The sequence below is a fragment of the Ixodes scapularis genome, unplaced genomic scaffold, assembly GCF_016920785.2.
Source record: "Ixodes scapularis isolate PalLabHiFi unplaced genomic scaffold, ASM1692078v2 PGA_scaffold2__306_contigs__length_199485367, whole genome shotgun sequence".
Classification (NCBI taxonomy): domain Eukaryota; kingdom Metazoa; phylum Arthropoda; class Arachnida; order Ixodida; family Ixodidae; genus Ixodes; species Ixodes scapularis.
In genome coordinates this window covers 20,755,118-20,779,547 of record NW_024609857.1, presented here as the reverse complement: position 1 = coordinate 20,779,547, position 24,430 = coordinate 20,755,118, and the positions used below count along the sequence as shown (strand labels likewise).

General features: G+C 43.1%; 1 protein-coding gene across 1 annotated transcript; it reads left to right on the top strand.

Moving 5' to 3' along the window:
- On the top strand, nucleotides 1-24,430 carry LOC8024598 (muskelin). Its single transcript, XM_029980672.4, has 21 exons — nucleotides 1-95; nucleotides 434-503; nucleotides 641-783; nucleotides 866-954; nucleotides 1,070-1,179; nucleotides 1,265-1,402; nucleotides 1,522-1,576; nucleotides 1,678-1,752; nucleotides 2,116-2,178; nucleotides 6,873-6,985; nucleotides 7,834-7,947; nucleotides 8,619-8,776; nucleotides 11,207-11,366; nucleotides 12,629-12,749; nucleotides 14,047-14,194; nucleotides 15,158-15,266; nucleotides 15,625-15,702; nucleotides 16,684-16,848; nucleotides 17,872-17,953; nucleotides 18,624-18,779; nucleotides 22,832-24,430. Exons 1-20 carry the CDS (start codon nucleotides 19-21, stop codon nucleotides 18,743-18,745), a joined length of 2,190 nt encoding a protein of 729 aa, XP_029836532.3. The 5' UTR covers nucleotides 1-18; the 3' UTR covers nucleotides 18,746-18,779; nucleotides 22,832-24,430.

Sequence of the window (24,430 nt, the reverse complement as noted above, 5' to 3'; positions counted from 1 at the left end):
TTGTTGTCAACTCCAAAAATGGCGACCGAGGGCTGCAAAAAGCTGAAGTACACCATTCATAAGTGCTCAAGTTACACAGGCTCGTACTTGCCCGAGTACGTATTACTACGTGAAAACACCCATAAAGATTGCGGTTTCAGACGAAACGATTGAATTAGTTGTATGTCGTTAGAGATTACTGCGTTACGGCAAAACTATTTCGAGCTGCGACATTTTTTTTTCACGAGGGGCTAGCTTTGGGGTATCGGGCGCAAGAGGATGGCGTTGAAGCTTATTTAAGTTTTAAATTAACACCCCGATTACTTTTTTGCACTGTCAGCATCCTCAGAAATGCTCCATTACCACGTTTGCATAAGTCCCGATTATATAAACTCTTGGAGTTCTTAAGTTGTGGCGTTGCTGCCGTTCTGACACTTGTTTCTGGTGCTTTCAGGAATATTTTGGTAGACAAACCGGCGGATCAGTACTCAAGATGGTCCTCGGACTCCAACTATCCTCCCCAGGTAAGTAAATGTCACATTTACGCCTCATGTTTGCAATTCTTCAGTGATCGAACGTAGCACGTCAATGTTCTTTGAATCTAAAAAAAAAAACAATGTGAAAACACCCAACGTTTCTTTTTCTGTTTTGTTTTTCGCAGTTCCTAATCCTCAAATTAGAGCGGCCGGCGATTGTGCAGTCCATAACGTTTGGAAAGTACGAAAAGACTCACGTCTGCAACATGAAGAAGTTCAAAATATATGGCGGCCTTACGGACGAACACATGCTGGAAATCTTGGACAGGTAACTTTTTTCTAACGTCAAATAACTTTTTTGCACGAACGGATTCCGAGTGCTCCAACGTAATTTTCTTTCGTTTTGACAGTGGTTTGAAGAACGACCACCTCACCGAAACGTTTATGCTCAAACACACGATTAACGGCAACCGATTTCCCTCGCGCTATATCAAGATTGGTAAGCTTGCATTTCCACCCAATTTATCGTTTTTGTTTTCCCGAGAGCCACGTTTGCGCGACGCTGACCGATTAAAAAACTAATGACCACTGACGCTTTTCCATTTAATCCACAGTGCCGATCCAGTCGTGGGGACCGAGCTTTAACTTCAGCATCTGGCATGTCGAGCTTCAGGGAAACGAGGAACGAGACCTTGTCAAGTCGTCGGTGAGATGGTTCAGCGCGGTGCGTATCTAGGAGGAGCGTTATTCTTTCGTGTCATCCGCTCGGCAGACCGAGACAGCCTTTTTCTTGCATCCAACGTTTACAGTTCCGGGAAAAAGAAGCCATCCGCCTGTGTCTGAAGCACTTCCGACAGCACAACTACTCCGAAGCGTTCGAGTCGTTACAAAAAAGAACCAAAGTCCAACTTGAAGATGCTCTCCTCACGAGGCTTCATGACCTCATGGTAAGAAGACTTGCAAGTGCAAAACTAGAGCAATGCCAATGCACGTTGCGATGTGGTCGAAACGTCCGTTTTCAAGTGCTCTTTCTTGCAAAGGTTTGACGTGTTCCCACATGTTACAGGTGCAGGAAGGCGATTTCTCGGCTTGCGAACAGCTCCTTGAAACGGCAGCTAGCGGTGAGGATTATCTCGAATGTCGGTTCTGATTGTGTACGAGCCGTGTGGACATACTGTTAATGTGATGTTGGCTTTTGTGTTTTTCTTTTTTCTTGTTGCAGAAGGTGTCTTCAACGAGTATCTCAAGAACGAGGAGTACAAGCCCAAGTGGACGCCAATCCTGTCTTCCGACAAACGTGCGTTTGAGTGACGGTGTTCGCAAGGAATCAAGGTTTTGCTCTTATTAGTCAGCTTAAAGGTTTTTCTGTCCCTCTTTATCTGTAGATTGCTAGGCTTAATGAATGCTAAAGATTTGTTTTTTTTTGTCCTGTAATGGTTGTGTCATTCTAAGTGTACATTCTTCCAATCTTTAATCGCAAATTCATTCACTTGCTTGATTGTGTTGAACATTCATACAGAGCTGTTTGAAGCATCAGGGAATGAATAAGTTTCTTGGCTGGCATCACAGAGTTCAGTGTAGGCTGTTAGTGAATTAAATGGAGCAGGCAGCAGTGAGTGTGGCTGTTAGTTCTGAACCGTTTCCTCTTTCTTCACTGTAGCGGAAGGCAAGAACCGCCCCGGAATGCGTGGTGGCCACCAGATGTGCATTGACGTTCAGACAGGTACTTGAAAGTTTTGTCAACATTTATGTGCTTAGAGAAATTGTTGACGCCTTTGCTTAGAGAACTAAGGAATAATCGCTAAATAAAACTCGGTGATAGAAGTGCTGCGCCAATTTGTGCAGAATTGCGCCATGAACGAAAGCCTGCTACATCTTGCGACAAAATGCCACTTTAACTAAGAATTGTGCCACACCTGCGCCAAGATTTGCTTATAGCAAAAGGAAATAATATTTTATTATTGATTGACCCTAATAATGAAAGAAGTATAAGAAGAAAAAATTAGCAATATAATACAGCATTTTTACTCGCGGTATAGTTTGGTTCATCTTAGGTCGAAGCACAGTTGAGGGCTGAAACGCCCACAAAGACATACTAAAAGTGCAAATCACAGGACCTTCGCTGTACTTGGTTGGTTTAACTGATGAAAGAACACGTACAAGCGGATGACGAATGCCATGGCAGGATTTGGGGCTGCGAATCGACCAGCCACAACCGTTGACGCTGGGCATCAACCGCTGTGGCCAGTTGATGCACTGGCTGGTTGATCGCTGACGTTGTGTAAATTTCCAAACAATGTCGTAGATGTCAGGAGCTAAGAGTCCTGAGAAAACTTCGCAAAAAAGTAGGATTGCGGGTTCCGGCTACTGTGATAAAACAGAACCGGGGTCTACTACTCCTCATGAGATTACTCGATTATCATGTCTGCCACATGCCTTCGTACCGTGGCACTTGCGCCGCTCCCGTCAGCTTTTGCCACCTCTCACCAGCGTGCATGCATCAAGCTTCACCACTTTGCACCGGAGCACTAGGAGCAGCGGCTGACCTGGGGGAGAGCCCAGGTCGACCTTTTTTTTTTTTAATTGTAAGTTAAGGCCCATTCACACTTTTGCAACCGAGCACAACCGAGCGAGTCGAGCCTCTTCACAGTTCTTAAAACGGGAGAACAGACTGGCACTCTGGCACCATCTATGTGGTGACCCTGGAACTGCATTTCACAAGAGCGAATGCTTTGCGGGATTTCCGAGGTCAAATGTGTGTAACACCTATGAGAAAGGCTCGTTTATAACGTTGACAAAAGTTTTTCAAGCCATGAAAGAAAGGATAATGCGCGAGAGCAATAGGAAATATGCCGGACCGCCAAGTTTACACTGTTACCCAATAGATGGTGTCAGTGTGTTTTCTCGTTGTAAGAGATATTAAGGGAACAGGGTAGGGCAAAATTTTGAAAAAATTTGAGTTTTTGTTTTTTAGGGATTTGGATTTCCCAGTCTTTCCTGAACAATGCTGACTGTGTAATTTGAGCGTGCGCGATTTATCTACAAGAAAAATGACCTTTTCCGAAACCTAGGTGGTGACCGACCGCGCCCCCTTTTACACCTATGCACGATCTGTATCTCTCCTATGTTGTAAAAAAACCGTAAAAAGAACGCAGATTTTCACTAGGTTTAGCGGAATGTTTATTGCTCGCCCAGCAACAGCAAAAAGCTGTCAAGCTTTTAATTTTTAGCCCCATAAATCCTCAGACACTGCCGGTGTCAGTCGCGACGCGCATACTTTTGCTTCTGCTTCGGCATGCTTCCACGGGCAAGGTAATTTATTGTTTACTTTAACACTAGGTTTGGAATGTTAAAAATGACGAAGACGAAGAAGATATTCTAAAAGCATCGCTTCCAGAGTAGTCGGCATAGGTCAATTTCTTATGCCGCCGAGTCCCCGCAACGCATTCTGATGCCTGACGCAGCGGCTACCACGTGCGCGTCTTCTTCGAAGCTGTCGCACTCGGCAGCAAGCTTTGAAGAGCTCAAGGCAAGTGTTAGTGACTGCAACTGTGCACTGATTGGCAACGACCTTCTGTCCTGTACCGTCGCCGAAGCTGGGTGTGCAAAGTGTGTGGTGGGGACTTGCAGCTGGTTAAAAAAGCAGCACTAAGAGCTGGCGTCGCCTGCACCTACTTTCTGAACTGTGAAAAGTGCTGGTGGACACACTGATTAGAGAGACGTCAAAACGGACAACTTCGAGCCTCTACTTGGCGTTTTACCAGGATGATTCATGGTGCAGTGGTTGTGGGACGTTGACCGGCGACGACTTTACTTGGCAGACAGGGCTACACAGCTCGTCACAAAAGAGGCCCAAAAAGTAAGACAGCAAACAAAGAAACTAAATATTGACTATGGAGGTGACAACCTGGCTGGTGGCTACCGAACGGATACATCAGCATGCATTTCTAGAGTGCAAGTTTATTATAAAGTGCCTTTTTTCACTTCAAAGTCGATTATCTCAAAACATCATTTTTTTGCGACGTTTGACCCTTTTTCTCCGAAACCATAAAAACTAGAAGTATCATTTTTTTCCACTAACAAGACAACACAAGGGGGAGTCTACTGAACTAGAATTATGGAAATTAATCAAGGCAATTTTGTTTGACAAGCTGTTTATTGTCTATTTTGGCATTAAAATTAGAGGGGTCCAGTAAAAACAAAAGCAAAAAAGAGCTAAAATATATGTAACAATAAATGTAGTTCAGTAAAGAGAACACAGAAAGCTAAATACAATGATACCAACATGAATCCTCTAACCCTAGCAGATCCTGAGAAAAAGGGTCACATACATAGGCTGAAACACATGGGAAGAATAGGGCCTACCCTGTTCCCTTAAGAGGTTTCAAGGCACCAGGTTCTAAGAGGTTGCAACAGTGTGAACAAGCTTTTAATCTCTAATTTAAAAAAAAAATCTAGGCAGAGAAAGAAAAGAGAAAATGTGGGTCTATATGTATTTGAATAAATACTGTAGTCACGGTAGCTCTCGTGCAGCTGTCGATTGAAAGGGCACCTAACTTTGACGTAACTCTGGTTCCTATGCTGCTATAGAGCAGTGTTACCTTTAAAGCGCGAGTGTAGTCTTTTATAATATTTTTGGGTGGTTGTTTTTGCAGTTTACAACATTAGAGTCTTGGCTTTGGTAGGTTCATTAAACTTCCGGGAAACATTTTTGTTGGAAGACATGTTGGCGGATATGCTGGTCCTTGCATTTTACAAAGATTATATTTACAGGCTAAACAAACTACCGAGTGGAAAATTGGGAGGGGAGAGAAGATTGATTCCAATGAAGTGTTGTGCTATGATTCCTTTTCTACCATTTTTTGATACCCATTGTATATTAAACTTACTCTGACTAGAGCCTTATTTGAGGGGAGACCCTGCCCAGAAAAAAAATTTTCTACAAAAAAAGTTGATTTTGAAAAATGATATATTTACATCTACCAACATCTAGAGAGTATTCCCAAAAAGTTTAATTAATTTTCACTGCATAGTTAAGTTTTTGTAAATTATTTTCTGTTCACCAAAGCTAAAGAAAAGGTAGGGTTTGGAGCACTTTGAACGCATTTTTCTCCGTTCCCCTTTTTGGTATTAATTCCATTTTAGTCAATCTATCGTTTGATAATGGCAAAACAGGGAAGGCTCATTCTTCCCTTTTCCTGACTGAAATTTAATAAGGAATGTGGCTATGGAACTTTTTGTCACTTTACGGATGTCTTTTATAAAAAATGTTGATATATTGTCGAAGACCCAGAAGACCAAAAAGTTGACCAATTTTGCAGAAGAGAAAATTTATAGAAATGAATTACTTTTTAGAAAAAATGTTCCTTAGCCGCACCCTCTAGGCATTCTGCTACATATCTAGCAAATAAAAATTTGCTAGATATGTTTTTTGACGATAGGTTAACTAAACAATGTAGGCGTGTTGCTGACAGAAGCTACTCTAATTTCCTTCTTCTTTAACCGACAGATCTGAAATTTTGTTATACACCCTCTAGCATGACCACCAGTCTACCCTGTAAATTTCGTTAATTTTAAGACAAGGGTTCAAAAGTTGACCCCCCCCCCCCCCCCCCGGGGGTGTGTCCCCTTAAGAAGACTGTATTCCTTTTAAGCCCTATCTCTTCTTATCAAAAACGATAATAAGTAATACATTTGAGCATCAAAAAGGAACCCTTGATCACTATCATAAGGGAACACATTTAGTGATGGAATCACTTTTTTATTCTTAAGCGATCTGCTAGCAGATGTTGGCATCTGCTCCGAAAGCATCAGTGGCTGCTCTAAACCAATATTTTGCTAGCTACAGAATCTTACAAAAGGTCAAATCACACTTCCATCTCTGAAGACTAGAATATTTCTTTGTGTCGGAGGTAAATAAACTGGCGAGGAAATTGTAATCTGTTTGTTCCTCTGAGAGGATTAAATTGTGTACTACCGCCACCCTGGGGTTTTTAATGTGCATCGTATGGTAGGAACATATGACCACATGCCGGTACAATGCTCATACAGGTCAAAACAGGCAAGGGTAGGGTTTGAACCCAGGATCCCCGTGTTCTGCAGCACGGGTCTTTGCTCTATGTGTTCCGAGCTGCAGTGTGTCAACACGCTCGGCCACCCTTGAGGAAGCAAAAACATGCAGCCTTATTTTAATGGTGAACAGCAAAGAGGGACCCTTACCCTGAAAGGGAACGCATTTTTAGCATGGCAGAGCTGCGTAACGGTTAATTGTACCGAATCAAACGAGCTGACCTCTCTCGGCTAACAGGCTTTGTGTTCTACATTTTGAACCAATGCAGGCGATAACATGCACACTGAAACATCTGCTCTCGTGCGTCCTGTGCAGTGTCACTCAAATGCTTCTTGTGTCGTTTCCAGAAACCCTGTACCTGTTTGGTGGTTGGGATGGCATGCAGGATCTTGCCGACCTCTGGTCCTACCAGACTTCGACGGGCTTGTGGACGTGTCTGTCTAGGGACACCGAGGCAGAGGTAGCTCTGGCAGCATGCCAATTGGAACCTTTTCTTTCAAGTGGCGTCTGACCGGACCTCTACCTTGTTCGGAAAGTGGAAGCGTCTTCATTGTGTGAAGTGGTAAAGTTGTTCTGGGAAGTTGCTGAGAAATGAGGGAGAAGACCAGAAGGGGAGAGGGGAGTCGTCGTCGCTAGGAGCTCAACTACCTGGCACGAAAACCGTTTTAAAGTTAAGGAAATGGGAGTAGAATGTTTTTCCGAGCTTAAAGTTGGCACTTCCGCTTAATGGATCTCGTTCTTCTGTTTATTTTTTTTCCCTTGATGCAAAAGTTCTAACAACAGGGCTCCCAATATGCATGTCCAGGCAGGAAAAAAAACCCACTCCCTATTTTCACAAGAATTGCTTTCAATTTTAGATGGGCTATCTCTCGAGATATGATGGTATAAGCACCAGAAATCCGAATGACGACCTAGCATTTATTGTTGTCTTGTTTCCGGTGTCTCGTACATAAGGGCAAAGAGTTGATATTAACGATGGCCCTGGTAACGGTGCCTTTCCGAGATGTTCAGTGAGAAAAACTCTAGTAAACCAAACAAAGAATGGGTTGCAGTGCTGCTTTCTTTGCATTCTTTTGTTTTGTTGATTTAGTTTGCTCAAGTCATGCCTTTGAAGATGACGCACAGAAATTAAGAAATGTATTAATGCAGATTTTTTTTTTTTTTTATTAATATGGTAAAGGTGAGTAGTTTTTCTGCAATCACAAGACATTGATTCTGAAGTGTTTCAAAGTTTTATGGAGCTGAATTGAGCACCCTTTTGAGGATTGTAACCGAAAGAAATATAAAACGTCTTGGTTTCGACGGCAGGGTGGCCCCAGCGCACGTTCGTGCCACAAGATGTGCCTGGACCCAGAGCGCAAGAAGGTGTTCACCCTGGGACGATACCTGGACTCTTCCGCACGCACCACAGAGTGCCTCAAGGTGGGCACAAGCGCCGCCCTTTTACCCGGGCCAACAGTGACAACATTCCTAAGTTGAAACCTCTCATAAAATCGCCCTGTCTCTGCTTTGGACATTGTCGTATCTACAGTCTAGGCCTCTAAAGGGAGTCACGAAAGTAGAAAGCGCAAAAGACAAGGACAACTAGAACACTGCACAGGACTAGGCCAACAAATTATTTTGCTCAGAGGCAGAGTTGACTTCCAATTTAAAAAACTGCCAAATTTCAAATTGAAAAAAAAAAAATATATATTACAGTGTTTTTAAAGTTTTTGCACTATGTACAGTGTCCAAATTGGCAAACCACTCGGTCATGTCGAATTAGCGGTCAAGATAAGACTGGGAATTTTAGATTGTCACACTCGGTCACCCCAATTCGTTCCAAATTTTCGGCCACCATACTTAGTAATCATAGAATAATAGCATTTCCAAATTTGTAAATTGGTGCTGAAATTTTTAGTGGTTCGGTATGCAGCTTCCAGCTTATGATATGTGCTGTCAATAAAGATTCTGGTGCCAACTAGAAGTCAAGTGGCAAAAACGGCACACATACAAAATGTTCTCAGCACTGAGATTTTAACAACTGATCAAGTTTGTGCCAAGAACCCAGTAGGGAAACTGCATCAATGTTAACGTTTCAATGACATCCGCAGAGTGACTTCTACGTCTACGACATCGAGACGGGCAAGTGGACCCTCATCACTGACGACACGGCTGCCATGGGGGGTCCCAAGCTCATCTTCGACCACCAGATGTGCATGGACGTCGAGAAGAACACCATCTACGTCTTCGGCGGAAAGATACTCACGAGGTACGACTTCACTGTTCTGGGGCGCCCACTCAGAAACGCCTTGCGCTACAACGGCGATTACGTGGTAGGTTGACCAGATGCCCTGTATTGGCTAGAGGTTTATTTCTGCCATTCCATCATTTTGTCTCGATGAAGCCTCGTGTCCCGTTTTCGTGGGAACATATGTAAAGTTCCGAGATAAGTACTAAGCGAGTGGAAGAAAACTTTGCTTTGCTTTGCTTTCATGTACTTATGTGACTTGGTTTTTGTTCATACGAATTTAAGATAATACGAATATTTTCCGCGATCCCTCGAGATTCGTATCATCGAGATTTTATTGTAGACTGCTTTAAAGGCCAGTTTTTTATGTAAACTTTCTTGTTTAGATATATATGACCTTTATATGGCTTTATATCTGTTTGATGTCACAGTCAGGAGAGTACACTAAAACAAAATTATCTAGAGCAGTGAATGGAAACAACCTTAGCAAATTCGGTGGGATTGTTTTAAGAAGGCACATATATTTATCATTCACATGCCGAGTTTTGTTACTATAAATTCCACATATAAAATGTTATTAATATCCAGAATAAATTTTTCAAATTGTTTTCTTATTTGATTTAAGAATTACAGTTTTATTAGAGCCATTAGAATTTGAAGAGAACATCAATGTGGGTGCACTATATTGTTCTTTTTTAACATTATTTCAGTGGAATATACTGTTTGCTTTCTCCTTGATTTTGTACCAAAAATCATTATGTACTGCAGTTCATACTGGCACTCATCAATCAGGATACTGTCACCGCATTTTTCGCTCCTACACACTATTAAGCAGCTTGTTCTGTGTTCGAGGGAATCAAACCTACCGTGCAACTGATCCTAACAAAAAGTTCCACAAAAAGTGGGAACGTACAGTAGACATTGTCTTTCAGTTCGACAGGCCAGCACACAAACTTTAACATAATACTTGCAGTGGTATGAAGGAAAACGTATTGTGTGCTTAAGAGTTGTCCAACCAGGATACTTCAGAACCCGCGACGCGACGCTTCTCCACCACATGAAGTGCAAATTGAAGTCTGGCAGTCCGTCTTCTGTTTGTACATTCATTGGGCGAACATTACGGCTTTCCTCTTTGCCCCCTCTTCTCTTCTGTGGCCTCGTTGCTCGTTGTACTCGACGTCAAGCGCCACCTGCCAACAGTGTGCCCATTGCCCGTCTATCTGTTCTTCCGTGCCCACGTATCTTTCCCTTTCCCGCTTTCGGGACTTGAACAGCAGTGGAGACCTTGAGCGATTGACTGACAGCCGACAGAGCATGGGAGTGGCTGTCCGGACCTACGTGATGAGCATGCCCTAGGCCTCCATGAAGGACACAAGCAGACATGGCAGAGTGAAGCATTCCCCCCTAACAAAAAAGATGGACGGAAGCGGTTCGCTGCGCTTCATGTGGCGGAGAAGTGTCTCTCCGTGCGTGCTTGAACTGTCCTGTTTGGACAGCCCTCTATGCTACAAAAGTTACTTTTGCTGCTTCAAAATGAACTTTCAGCTGCTCCAGAAGGATCTCCGAAATGACTCCGACCAATCACATCACTGTTGTTACCCGTGGCCGTCGCCGACTTGTTCCCGATTCACTTGATCTAATTCTGCTTGCGATTTTCAGTATAGACGTCGAGCATCGCGGCTACCACCCACGCTTCTGCAGCCCGAGCGACGTCGCGACTGAAAATAGCAAGCAAAATCTCATTACCGTAAGATAACGGGGGAGCGTTCACCTCGCTTTCACTGAAAACTGAGTCAATCTAGACATGGACACTTGTCCGATGAAATCGGGCACTTAACGTATAATTCGCAGAATTCCAAAGTTTCGGAAATGTTAAAGGTGGGCGCTTGAACAAAGGGAGCGCTTCCGTGGTATTTTACGGTATGTGAATCAGGTCTTAGCGTCCATTCTGTGGCATTCATGCAGAATAAATCACCATATGTCACGTTAGTTACACAAAGTTTTGCGGTGTAACAAACCTCATTAATTTTCCACAGCCCACTAAAGTAGTAAGACATTGCTAGGAAGACGTAGAATCACCAATTCCAACGCGAAAAAGAGCGCGGGGACTCGTACCCACACAAACAACATTACATTCCAATGGTCTGTAGATGCGGGACGTGGCACTTCTCGCCCATAGTGCATGCGCAGCGTCGGTGGCGTGCCGCTTCGTGCGCTCCGGTTTGCTCGTAAACACGAGTTGGTGTAAAGGCAACATTAGACCACTGTTTAAAAATAGGGATGGATGAAAGGCAAATGCGCTCTCGAGAAAGAACTCTGGAAAAATGTGTTTTTTCAATGAACTGAATCGCAGCAGAACTTCTCCACTTGCCTTGCTTCTTTGCTCCCCCCACCCTCCCCCCCACCCAATAGTCTGTACGTAACCGTCCTAACGTTCTATCCTGTGTGCAGCTCCCTGGCGGTTGAAGACAGGGCGCTAGAGACGGCCTTCAGCGGACTCTTCACATACCACGTGCCCACCAACACCTGGCACAAGTTGAGAGATGACTCAACGGGCAGTGGACCGCAGGAGGTGAAGGCCCGCATCGGTCACTCCATGCTCTTTCACGAGGTGAGTGGGCACCTGCTGGCAGCCTCAGACATATGACATGTGCATTTGTGGAGCTTATGTAAGCCGGTGTGGCTATCGGCAGCAGGAAACACTAAAATGGTGGGAGCTGGGTGGGAAGTCCTAATGAGTCTCGAGAAGCTGGGAATGGAGCCTTTACAAGAGTGCACACCCATCGATTGCCACTGTGCCAGTTGTTGAAGGTTGCCACATTGTGCGTGCACGTAATGCATACGAGGGCCAGACGGGTATTTGGCTTGGTTTTATTCTGTTCATTGTGCCAGTGGATGCTCTACTTAAACTGGGGCTCCAGTCACACTAATGGGAACATAGGGTCTATTCTTTCTTCAAAAAGACACAGCTAGAAAGAGGTATCTGTGAGCCTTGTGAAACGGGAATTACTGAAACTATGAACGTTTTAGGCCAGTCATATGCAATCTTATTTTAAAAGTCATGGACAAAGTCAGGTACCTAGATTGGCAGAGAAACTTTTATCAAATTTAGAATTTGAATATGGGAATCCAATTAGTAAAAGTTGTTATAACAAGGATAATTTGTATCCTTTTTAGAAAAAGAAAGACTTTTAGGAGGGAATACTGTACACCAGGTGCATTATAAATCCGTGCGGAGCGTAGATGGCGGAGTCCCTCTCGTTGTTGATTCCGCCATGAGACGAAATCCATTGGAATGCTTGAGTTTGGCCTTTCTTGCGGAGGACTCCAACTCTGAAACTAATTAGTATGTGGGTGAGCAGAGTGCTCCTTCCAGAGTGCTAGCAGCTGTAGCACTGCTCTGGAATCCGTCAGCAGGACTGCCTTTTCAATGCCCGAAAGTCGTGGGGCTTGACGGCCCTAGGTTCTGCAATGGTAAATGGCATGTCGAGTCCAGTAACATTAAGGAACTCTGCAGTTAACTTCCTCAATGCTAAGGAGCTCCCTCCTCTATCTACTTGCAGAACTGCTCACTCCCCATTCCAACTCTCCCATCTCTCCAGCACTTTTGACGGTGGTACTGACTCTTTGTGCGGCGTATTATATTTGAAAATTCTCCAACTCCTTTACGTATCCACTCACAACTCTAGCAGGATGTCTTTGCTAACCTTTCGAAATTTAAATAGGACTTCCTTCGGACTCCCTCCCTGAGGGCCCACCAGAGTAATTTGATTGGCATGTTGATGCAGCCTGCTGTTTGTCACAGTATCGTTGTTCGTAGCAACGTAAGACTCCAAAACCGTGGGCGCTCTTGTTTCTTTTTCTGGTGGACAGAAGTCGCGGCTGTTGTACATCTTTGCGGGGCAGCGTTCCAAGGAGTATCTGACCGACTTCTTCACATACAATGTGGATACGGATCAGATGAACATCCTCTGCGACGGACAGAAGGTGGAAGGTGAGAAACTTGCACCTGTTTTCTTTCTTACGTGAAGGAAGGTTAATGCATATCATTTTGCACAGATAACTTTCTTCATCACGGATAATGCTGCCTTAAAGCGGTCGGGACATGAAAGTTAAAAACATAGTTGGCACTGCCTTTTTTTTAACAAACCACAAAGGTGGTGAGGCTGGTAGGAAGCACCAAAATAGAAGGCTTCTTAGAGTGGTGGTTGGTGTTTCGGTAAAATACTTAGCTTTCCTAAAGACTGAAGACTTAGCTCCCTGATGAAGCTAAGTCTCTTGGTGAAATGTCGGCTACCACTCTGAGACCTCCTAAAGGCTTCTTTTTTTATTTCTATTTTTTAAGTAGATTATAAATCTATACATGCCAAATTTCGCAATTGTTGGGGCTCTAGTATCTAACAGGATCATTTCTTTAAATGTTTTACTGTCCCCGTCTCGTAAAAAGGCAGTTGTGAAAAAAACTTACATGACCCGTCAGTGGACAACCCCACGATGTGCGTCGTTCGCTTTTTGTGATCGAGCATTGCTTGCCTTTGTACATCCCATGTTGAGTCTTCAACAACAACAGGAAATGTAAAAAGAAAAATGAAAGCGAGCAAGCAGATGAAAACATTGTTGTGAGAGTTGTAAAGAAGATAAGAATGAGGGAGCAAACAGCACATTTTGTCTTCATTCCATCCACGAGCCTGTCAGTATCATCAATCAGAGTGTGTCTTTGGTGTTTCTCCTTTCCATAAAGAAGGACCAGAAATCACTGAACATCCTGTGTGTCGGTTATCAGTGAGAAAAGAAATGGAAAAGGCCAGAGCATGAAAGGCAGAGGCAGCAAACATCACAGATGTTTTCTAACATGACTTCTTGCTGTCTGATGCACAGCATGGTTATATTTTATGTTTTGCATGGCTTGGGGGCCCCCTCCAATGTTTTAAGTTTTCGCTGCACTATACCAAGCTTATGGACCGTCTTCGGGCTGAATGCATGTTCATGATTGTCACTTTGCTGATGTCATTGACGTATGTCCTCAAAGCACCCTTTCTGCAACATTTAAAACATTCTCTTAACTGTTTCAGTTTGTGAATGTCACGGGAATGTCACAGGTGTCATGCAAGCAACAGATGTTTCTCACACGAAAAAGGCCCAGCAACAGACATCCTCCTGTTATGTGTATGGCACCTTTTGTGCTGTAGTCGAGCGGGTATTCTAGGAAGCAAGTGTTAACTAGTGTCAGGCCGAGCCTTTGTACGTCCTTCAATCGAAAGACAGGTGCTGAAAGGTGATTTGTTACGCAGTGCCAGCGGCCGGGTTCACGCAAAGGGCAACGATCGACCCCGAACTGAACGAGATCCACGTCCTCTCTGGCTCAAACAAGGACAAGGAAAAGCGAGAAGACAACGTAAAGAACTCTTTCTGGATTTATGACATCAACCAGAACAAGTGGTAAGCGACCTTCACTCCAGAAGTGCGACCACTTGCGGCATTTTAATGGCCATTTCCACGAATGCATTTCGGGAGATGCAATCAGAAGTTGATCTTAGCATTTAAAAGAATTAGAGGTGGATTCTGGCATAGCTTTATCCCATAAATATGAATATCACGTTCATTTTGTCTAAAAATGTAACTAAACACAAAAAAAAAAAAAATACCTCCGATTAGTTATGGCGTCATAAGAAGATCCTTCAGCCGCCAAGCACGTGTCGCTCGAGGGCCACGCGTGCGACCGCAAGCTTGCTAGGTATGTTCCCTTGCACTGGCACCAGTCGTGACGTCTTTTTCTGCCCTTTTCAAAAATAGCGAGAGTGCACGAGCACAGCTTTGACAGGCGCTGAAGATGCGCGAGAGCGGAGATTTAGAAAACTCCTTTTGTGACATCACGCTCCCGGAAGGAGGGTCTTCAGCGGTGCTTTGAAAATGATTGTCTGCAGCCTCCATCCACCAAATTAAAAAATAATTTCGATATTCGAGATCCTGGAGGTCAAATGAAGACAATTTAGGTGTGTTTCCTCAAATACAAAACTGCTTCAGCTTCTCTTTAAGGCCCATTCACGTGCATGTGGGTCCTTAGGGCCATGTGCCTTAAAACCTCTTAAAATCTCTTGCAACGAGAGGACATGCTCGCGCCATCTATGCAGTGACCCTGGAACTGCATTTCACCAGAGTGAAGGGTTTGTGGTACTTACGAGATTGAGTGTACCAGCTGCCTATGAAAAAAGGTTGTTTACGACATTGACAAGTTTTTCGAGCGAAAGAGGAAAGAATGATGCACGAAAAGATACCCTTATAAGAGATTTTAAGAGGCTTTGAGGCACACAGTTGCAAATGTGCGAACTAGCTCTTACGCTCATGAATGCAGGATTTGTTTAATTTCTGCAAACATCGTAATCTCGACTTTCTTGTCTGCAGGTCTTGCATCTACCACAGCGACTACGGACAGCAGGCGACGTCAAAGCAAACCGTCCAAGAGCCCTGCCCGAGGTTTGCGCACCAACTAGTTTACGATCACGTCAAAAAGGTCAGTCCTGTCGACAAGTCTCGTTCGGCGCGCGTAAAATAAAACGTCCGTGTAACGAGCCTCGATGCAAGACGTGTGCACGGATCACTGGCTTCTTTGGGGGCATTAGAGAGAGCGTCTTTTAGCGAAACGTCGTCTAATGTTCCGAGGCCCCCTGAACGCTCTCTTTTAAGCTTTTTGTGCCAGTTTGTTGTACCGTTCTGCTTTGTTAGAACTTCTGTTGTGGCACTGTTTTTGGTGGTCTGTCACCAGAATAGATTTTTTTCTATCACTGTTTATGCAACACAAGTTTCCACATTTTTGTGTAGAGTCCTGCCTTTTTTTTGTGCCAAGCATTTGCCTTCTTTTTTACTTTTAGGTACACTACTTGTTTGGGGGAAATCCCGGACGCCCAAACTCTCCCAAAGTCAGACTAGATGACTTCTGGTCTCTCCAGGTAAGTTCCTTTCGTTCTTTCCAGCAGCCAGATTGCACTGAAACGAGTCGAAATATTCAGTGCTTTGTGTTTACTATGTGGCTGTGTCTAAGTTTCTCTTAGATCTTCTGTAAATATTTCAGAAAAATAGTTCTAAAATTCAACTCGGTGAGTATCACTCAGTTTATCGCATCGACATTGTCCATGATGCCGGTCCATTTAGCTAAAGCATGGACCTATTTAAATTGGCCTATCCACTAGCTTATGAATCCTCTGAACTTTGTTTTTGGTAGGGTATTGTCACGCTAGCTTGCTTGATTTTTTTTTTAGTTTCCTTCCTTTGAAATGTTCAATAAAATAAAGTGAGTATACGAAGGTTGTAGTACAGCAGGGTGCATGTAACATGTCCATAGGCTGCATTCATTTAATTATTCATGTTGAAGGTGGATGCGGAAATCTTAGTGTCTTTAACTCACGTGTCATTAATTGTTAGCACAAAGCATATTTTGTTGTACATGACACTAGCATTCGCAAAGCCATGTCAACAAGCCAATCCAATATAAAGGAGGAAAACAAGGGTTATTTCTTCTTGAAATGATACAGCAGGAATAAAGCCTCTGGCTGATTCACCTTTCATCTAACCATGCTTGTGTAGAGGTAGCTACATTGTGCAAAGTACAACACAGGTTGCACAAACACGAAATTGCCAGATTTTAGTGTAGTTCTGTGTTGGAAGGTGTTCATACTGGGCACCAACTTTGGCAGCAAAATGTAACCTTCATTGATACCCTAGCAAAATTAGAAGCAGTGCCGGTGTTGTTTTTGTGTAAACTGTGTCGCACATTGCATGGTTTTAAGCTTCATGAGGTCACTTTAGGGTCGACTTGTGGCAGAGTTGTGTTTCATTTCAGGGCAAAGCTACTCGGTTGTTGGTTAAGGCACCGGTGACATTTGGTTGTGGGAGAGCGTGTTAGTGCATGCCTTCTTTCTCCCCCGATGCAGTTGTGTCGACCGTCCAAAGAGCAGCTTCTGAGGCGGTGCAAGCACCTGGTCCGACAACACTGCTTCCGGGAGATCACCTTCAAGGATCCGCTTTCGGCACTGCGCTACCTCCAGACCGAGCTTTCGGAGACAGTCGATCACTCGAACCCCGAGGAAGAGAGAGAGGTACGGTCTCTTCTTGCATGCCGATCAAATGGATGGATAGATGGACCGTGACAATTCCATTTGGATCGGGTGGTGGATTACACCACCTTTTGTCATTTTCATGTTTTGAATACCACACAAAATTTGCTGGTTTGATGATACGTGAAAAATGACTAAATACAACCACCCTCCAGGTTGTGCAGTTGATTACTCCAGCTTTTGTCATTTTTTTACTTTTTCAATGCCGCACAAAGTTTGTCTGCTTTATGCTACCTGAAAAAATGCTAAATGCTGCTACCTCTAGGTTCTTTGTCATCTGTCACATTCTGTGACCTGCGTTCGTTAGTTAGGGGCATTGAATATTGGTTAACAATACTAATACCATTTTTTAGAATGTAAAACCATGGTTGTGAGACCTGATATCTGGATGACATTGTGTTACTTGGAATTTGTGTTGTGGCTAAAATGAGCTGCGAGGAATTTTGAGACAAGGAAGCCAACTTTTGTATTGCTTAAATGAATTATGTAAGCTCATGAGGGTAAAATGTGAAAGTACTAGCCCGCATTATTAATGACTGAAAAGAAAACTAATTTTTCTTCTGTTTCTCAATTTTGAATAGAAAGGCAGTATCTAACGCGGTCCTCAGATGCATAAAAATAGGCAGTGTCATCCTGCCATTAAAGAGTGTCTCCTTTTTCTAAACATTTGGAAGTTGCTTCTTGGTTGGCTTTTGATTTAAGCTGCAAAATGTCGCCTCTTGCACTAACCACTGGAATTTTTTCCGGGGCAGATATTGATCTTTCTGCAATGCAAGGTAACTTTTGTGGTGCACGAAATGCAGTTTCTTTTTTTCCTTAAAAACACCTATTTACTATTCCACAAAACAACTGGCAAAGTAGTAGAAAAAGGCTAATTTTAATATACCGCATTGAATAGCTAACAAGTCGGGTTGCCACTGTCTCAGGTAGACAGCGGCAGTGAAGAAGTTGTTTGCCGAATTATGTCTTCATGGCGTTTAGTCACGTTTGCGTTGCACATTGCAGTTTCAGCTTCAGGCATCCAGTCTCTTCAAGCTTCCAGATGCAGACCGTGATGAAGTGATGGCTACAACAACTCCACTTGGAGGTAGGTTTTCCATCAGCTGTATTTTTTCCCTTACCTACTCATCTTTCGAATGCATTTGATGAACAACAGTTCTTCCGTAATTACGGGCAGGTCAAGAATGAGCATATTTGCCGATCGTTTATTAAACTCGGTCGTTCTCAACCTCGTGTGAAGCTGGGCCTTGCAATTTAAGCTCTTAAAAATTGCAAACACCACAGAAGGTTGTGCACTTATGTGAGAAAGGATCAAAAAGAATGTAATTTCTAAGAGGTCTGTTAACCTGGTCGTATCATAGCTTATTTCACTTTGAGTATACATTCCAGTAAATTTTTAGAAAATTCAGAAAAACCCAATATTAAAGGCTGCTTCACGCATTTACGTTTGACTGTGCTCGAGCGCATTATGTTCCCTTGAAACTTAACACACTGGCACACTGGTGTCATCTATTATTAAATTAAACATCTATTAAACTATACCTGAAAGATGGTGCTAGTGTGCCAATGTATTCTTTTGTTGCAAGCGATTGCAAAAGAATTCAATGCGCTCAGGCACAGTCAAACGCAATTGTGTGAACCAGTCTCGTTTGCAGTGTTTGTGTCATGGTGGCTGGCTCGTGTAACGAGGAGGGAACGGGTTTCAATGGTTTTCAGAGGGACGCTTTCCTTCTTTTCTTTTCGTCTTCCTTTTGCAGACTCCGGAGATGCGGACTACAGGTTCCAGCTGCGCACGAATCTGTTTGACACGATAGTGGAGTTCTTTCCTGAATCCATGACCCAGCCAAAAGGAAACCTGGTGGACCTGGTTCTGCTATGAAAGCAGGGCCAAGCTGCAGGAACGGTGGTGCAAGGTGAGAACGAAGTACCCCCCAACGAGAGTAGACCCTGAATAGTCAAGGCATTCAGCCGGAACAGTATGAGATTCGAAGCATTTAATGGAGGATGTTACTTCATTGCATACTTTCCTTGATGAATATGTCCCAGAGGTGCAAGTGCAACTTTTCAAATGTATTAATGGCTTCGTGAGTAAACCAATAATTAGGGGTGTGGGAATACTCAAATATGCGAATTTGTCAGCTACGCGCCGACTGCGCGTAGCTGACAAAAGAGCCGTTTTTTTTCTCCCAATGTTAGCGCAGTGATGTTAGACAGACCATGCGAGAAACACCTTTTGGTCCTACCATTTCACAAAAATCTAACGCACAGGTTAGAAAAAATAAAAACAACGAACGCCACAGACCTTGAAGCACGCAGATTTAATCATGATCGTGACACAAGCTAACCTTGAATCACAACCGAAACCTTTCGTTTGCTCCGCTTCCAGAGAGGTATTGTTGGGAGGCTTGAATTCCACGCCATGCCTAGTGCTTTTCACAAATAAAGACCCTCGTTTCAAATTGAAGCGTCGATGTAGAACACTCTTGCGGAAAACAGCGACTGCAAGATCACAAAAAGAAAAGCCACATTAACCACGCCAATAAAAGCAGTCGAATTGTTGTCGTCGTTGATTTGGAACCGCAAGCTGCAAGTTTGGATTCGGAACGAAACAGAACGTAAAAATAGTATGCCTAAATTTGAGAGGGTTTCCAACCGTTCGATAGCCGCGTTTGAAATACGGAATGCGAGAAGGTGACGAAAAGACGAAAGCGTCGATCGGGCAGGCGTAGTTGCTCTTCCGTTTGCTCGCTTTCTTTCCACGCGACAACACAACAGATGCACAATTACGACTAATCTGTGCAGGAGCCGTCTTCGTGTTCTCAGTTTCGCTTGCTCCCTCTTTTAAATCTAGGCTCTCTAAAACAGGATAGATGGACGAAGGGAGGGTTGCATAGTGGCTGTCGGACGGTGACTTGCGCCACCTAACCACATGTTTTTTCTTACATCAGATTATATTGTTTAAGCCTGTTTTGTCAGATTTAACACCAATCCGTTTATTTATATAAAAAATCCCGGGTGCCCTTTTTTGCCCGTAAATATTGAGACCAAACTCACAAAATGCCCCTTTTAAGGAGCATGTTGCGGTGTTAGGTCATGCTTTTAACAAGAAAAAAAAGCATGCGTGGCTGTAACTTTGGTTGTTTTTTTTGTGACGCTTAGGGTTGATAAATTATATTTGTGCCATAAAATTGGATTTTTAATGCCCCACATCCGTCAACTGCTGCTTTTTTTTTTTTTTTTCACTAGACATTTACACTTTTGAGCATTCGTTCCATACGAGATGCATATTCTGCACCAGACACATACTCTACATATACAATATTTTCATTCACAGCACACTTTGAAAATTTCCTACAAGTGATATCACTATTCGATATTCGACTCGATATTTGGCTTTTTTTTCTTAATTCGATTCGGTATTCAATTTGATAACTACTATTCGGTACTCGCACACCCCTTCCAATAATGTTACAATTACTAGCAGTGTATAGTGGTAATCAAGCTTAGCCAGGACACACATTCCAAGTGCGAGTGTATGCTCCAGTGGCGTAGCCAAGAAATATTTCCAGGCGATGTTTTTCTCTGCTCAAGCCAATCGAAAGAAAAAAGAACAAGAGACAGAACGAAATTACACAAATACAATTTTAGTTATTATTTTCCTTTTTCTTAGAAGACAAAAGTTCAACCTTTTTTGGCGCATCTCGTTCGTCCAATCTTTGAAGAGGGGAACTTTGATGGTGAACAACAAAAACATGTAATCATAAAATATAATAATGGGCTATGAATAAAAAAGCCCAGACAGGCTTACAAAATATTCCGGTGCATGCACTTTCTGCGAAACACTCGGGTATCCAATGACTGAAAACTATGGAAGAGTGCCAGAAAATAGCGACGTTTACAATATCATTAAACGTAAAAACTGCAATGCCCACTTAGGTAATGAGCAAGTGAAGCGTCACGCTCATTGTTTCTGCGCGGATCACATTATTCAGAAATGATTGTGCTATTGTCATGTTTTGGGTTCTTCGTTGTCGTTTTACGAGAAGGTGGCGGAGAAAAGTACCAATTTCTATCATTTTGTGGGGTCTAAACATTTAGTGGAAGCCGCCGTTGGTAGATACAAAGAAACGAGGGGACTCTTTCGGGGCTGACCCTGATGTTCCGGTGAATGTTCAGAAGCGCTACCCCTATACTCTGTTCACCCTTAAGCTGAGACTAGAAGCTCTGCTTTCAGCACGAGCTTTCTTCCCTTGCCAACACAAGCTGGAATGCGCAGGTGCGCGCAACCAAAACACTGCAGAAGCCAGCGAGCTTGCGCTGAAGGCGGAGCTTCTAGTTTCAGGTGTGACTTCAGTCCTCAGAGTGTTGAGAACGAACGGTACTCTCCAGCGGTGCTAACGGGCATGGTGGCCAGGATTTGCAGCAGGCAGTTTACATTGGGATACAAGGCCTCCGGGCAAAGACAAGCTGCCCGCACCGCTGAGATGCTCTGAGCGGTACGATCCCTCTACATCTGTGTCCAAACCAGAACTTCCCCAGGCAGCTTATTTAATTAAACAGATGCTCTGCACAGGCTGGAGATTTGCTCGAAATCGAGGCTTGCGGCATGGCGACTGACGTCGTTGGCCCCAACATTGCTCTCGCCTAGGGCGTACAATGCTGCCTGACGTGAATGTGCCGACTCTGGTCGAGGCGTTGATGACAGCCTTGAAGTTGTATGTCAATAATCATTCTTGAAAAAAACCATCGAGTGACAGCTTGGCTTTTGAACTAATTTTGTAGAGTATATATACGTAAAAGAACTTTCGCGACTCATGTGATGAATGCATATTATAAACATTACCCACTGCAGCGATTAAGGAAGTCAACTAAGTACGCTCTTAGTTGACCATGAGCATTTCAAAGTTGCTTCCACGGTGCATATACTGATGCTTTTCTCTGGCTTTTTTTCTTCTTTATTTTTTTTTTTTTTATTAGGAGGGGTGTTTTTGTTTTTTTTACATTTTGGTTGGTGTGTTACTGAAACTAAAGGAGTACAGGCGAGTAAACACTAAAAAAAAGAAAAGACGAGACAAAAAAAAAAAAGAAAAAGAAACCTTAGCTGTTTGTCATTTTGTCATCCTGTTTTCTCCTCATTGTAGAGTTTGCAAAGTCAGAGCAGTGCTATTTTATAATTTTGTTTTGCTTCCCTGAAATTGTCGACGGGTCCGTGAGACTCAAAGGGTCTCAAGGACCCGACTCTAGTGAAGCCGCCTGCGTTCTCCGAGGAGAGGCCAGCATCCTTCGAAATCAGGATTTCGTGGCTTTCGTGACGTCGGGAGCTGAGTCATTCGGACCTGCGAGTCTGAAGAAAGGCTTTGGTTACTAACACGGCCAAGTTTGACGAGAGCTCTTCGAAGAGCCGGAGCCGGAGTTGCGTTTCTCACACAGTCTATGGATAGTGTCGTCATCTTCGTTTTGCTTTAGAACGTTGTGGGCCCGGCCCCTCGCCGTAGTGGGTTGACGAACAGAAAGACAAACGCATAGGATTTTTAATGCCTCGAAAATACGGCGAGGCACAAAAGAAAAGGGGGGGGGGGGGGGGGACATTGGAAAGGGGAAAACCATGAAATTTCGGGGGGTGTTTTAACCCTTGGACACACCCCTGGCTATGCCACTGGTATGGTCTAAGCGCAGACATCTATATGTTTTTTTTTTTTTTAATTTGAACGAGGTCACCATTCTCGACAGAATTCCAGTGCCGTTCCTATTGGGTCTTCTAGGCACTGTTTCTCTCCTTCAAAAAGCGCAGTCTAATAAGCCTGGGGACGTAAAGTCGGGAACCATAGAAATGTTATCATTGTTGGCACCCTCACCAAGTTCCAACATTTTGTTGACGAAGTTTGTAAGCAAAGTTGGTTTCTGGACAATATCCAGATGACGCTGCTGCACAGACTGGTCACAATAACCTCGTGTTTTCTTACAGGTTCGCAAAGGCTGCCGGAATCCTGCTCCAGCGTTTTCCCCACCGCCCTCGTCGGAAAGACGTCAATCATGAACACTAGTCCCTCTTGCTGTTACATTTCGGGCCATTTTTGGAGCTGACCCTTCCGTTTTAAAAGAGAGATCTCTTCTTTCTCTTTCTTTCCCCTAGTGTAATATAGTAGACATTATTTTCTTCTTCCCTATCAGGTTTTATGAAATCTAGACTTTCTAAGGCATAGGAGTCGCTTAGAGAAAGCCAATGGATTCTTTGTGCTTCAACGGAAACCTCTTGGAAGTAGCTAGAGCTGTACTGAAAGTCTTCTTCGTTTTTTGCTACAGTCTTTTCCTCGGAATGTGCCTCGTGTCGAAGGAATCGGAAGGCTTCGAGAGTGTAAATACAATATATTTTGTACATATAAAATGGAATGGAGGTACTGCTTCTTTGTGGTGCGTCGCGTGCTCCAAGCTTGGATGGCTTGTGATCTCTTGCTGGGTTCCTGGTTGGATTGTCTGCTCTTATTTATTGCACCTTTTAACGGCAAGGCGACTGAAGAAAACTAAGTTATGTGTGCTTGCAAGGTTTGAGTTGTTCTCAGAGCTCGGCACTCTTTTTAATGTTTCTTCTCTCTTATTGTTTTGTTTTTAGTAGAGATGTTTTTTTTTCTTCTGTGTTGTATGGTGTCTATCTGATGTTTCAGCTAAGACTAAAATATTTCTATCTATAGGATAGTTGAGATAAAAAGAAACATGTTTGAGAAAAACTGCCACCCACGGCATACATCAGGGATTGCAGAAAGCGAACTAATTAGATAAAAAATCATGTGAAATTTACTGATTAACTTTTTAATTAGTGAGAGTGAACATATGGTTTCAATTCGAAACTTCCCGAGCGTCATCGAAACCCCCTAGATAAGTCAGTTTTTGGAAGACTTAAAGCATGTGTGAAGTGCACGAGCATGCTAAATTTGCTGCTCTTACAACTTGCAGAAGGCTGGCAATATGAATATGTGGATGATAAGAATATGCGCGTTTTTGCATCACCAGAATTCTGCATAGGTGGAGACTTTAGCACACCCCCACGCTTCACACAGTATTTGCCTTCCTAAAATTGACTGATTTAGGGGTCTTTGATGACAGTCAGCAAATTTTTTTTTGCAAACATGTTTATTTTCACTAATTAAAAAGTTAATTTGTACATTTTTGCTTATTATTTATTTAGGTAGTATGTTTTTTTGTTTTGTTTTTTTACAATCCCTGACGTCCACCATGACTAACAGTTTGTTCCCAAATTTTTTTTTTTTTTTCAACCATTTTTTTTGGTAGGAAGTTTTTAAAGTCTGTGCTGAAACACCGGTTATTTAGGTAGATTTCAAAAGCAGTCGGTTTCTGACAATCGTGCAGAGCAAGCTTGTTTAAGTTGGATGTGTAGTGTACTTTTTAATTGCAACTTAATTGTTTATAGCAAGAAACCAAAATGCCCAACTTTTTGCACTTTCTTCTGTTCCTTCTTTTTTTTTCTTTTTTTTTTTTTTAGTGGGTTTTATCTTTGAGCTTTTTGTCGCTTGGTCAGAAAAAGTCTCAATAAATAATTTTTCATTTA

What these genes read in the sequence shown, in the direction of transcription:
- LOC8024598 (XM_029980672.4), top strand. Translation starts at nt 19, where the DNA reads ATGGCGACCGAGGGCTGCAAAAAGCTGAAGTACACCATTCATAAGTGC. An exon ending in CGAGGCTTCATGACCTCATG is followed by an intron (nt 1,403 to 1,521) that starts GTAAGAAGACTT and finishes CACATGTTACAG; the next exon opens with GTGCAGGAAGGCGATTTCTC. An exon ending in GGCGGAAAGATACTCACGAG is followed by an intron (nt 8,777 to 11,206) that starts GTACGACTTCAC and finishes TCCTGTGTGCAG; the next exon opens with CTCCCTGGCGGTTGAAGACA.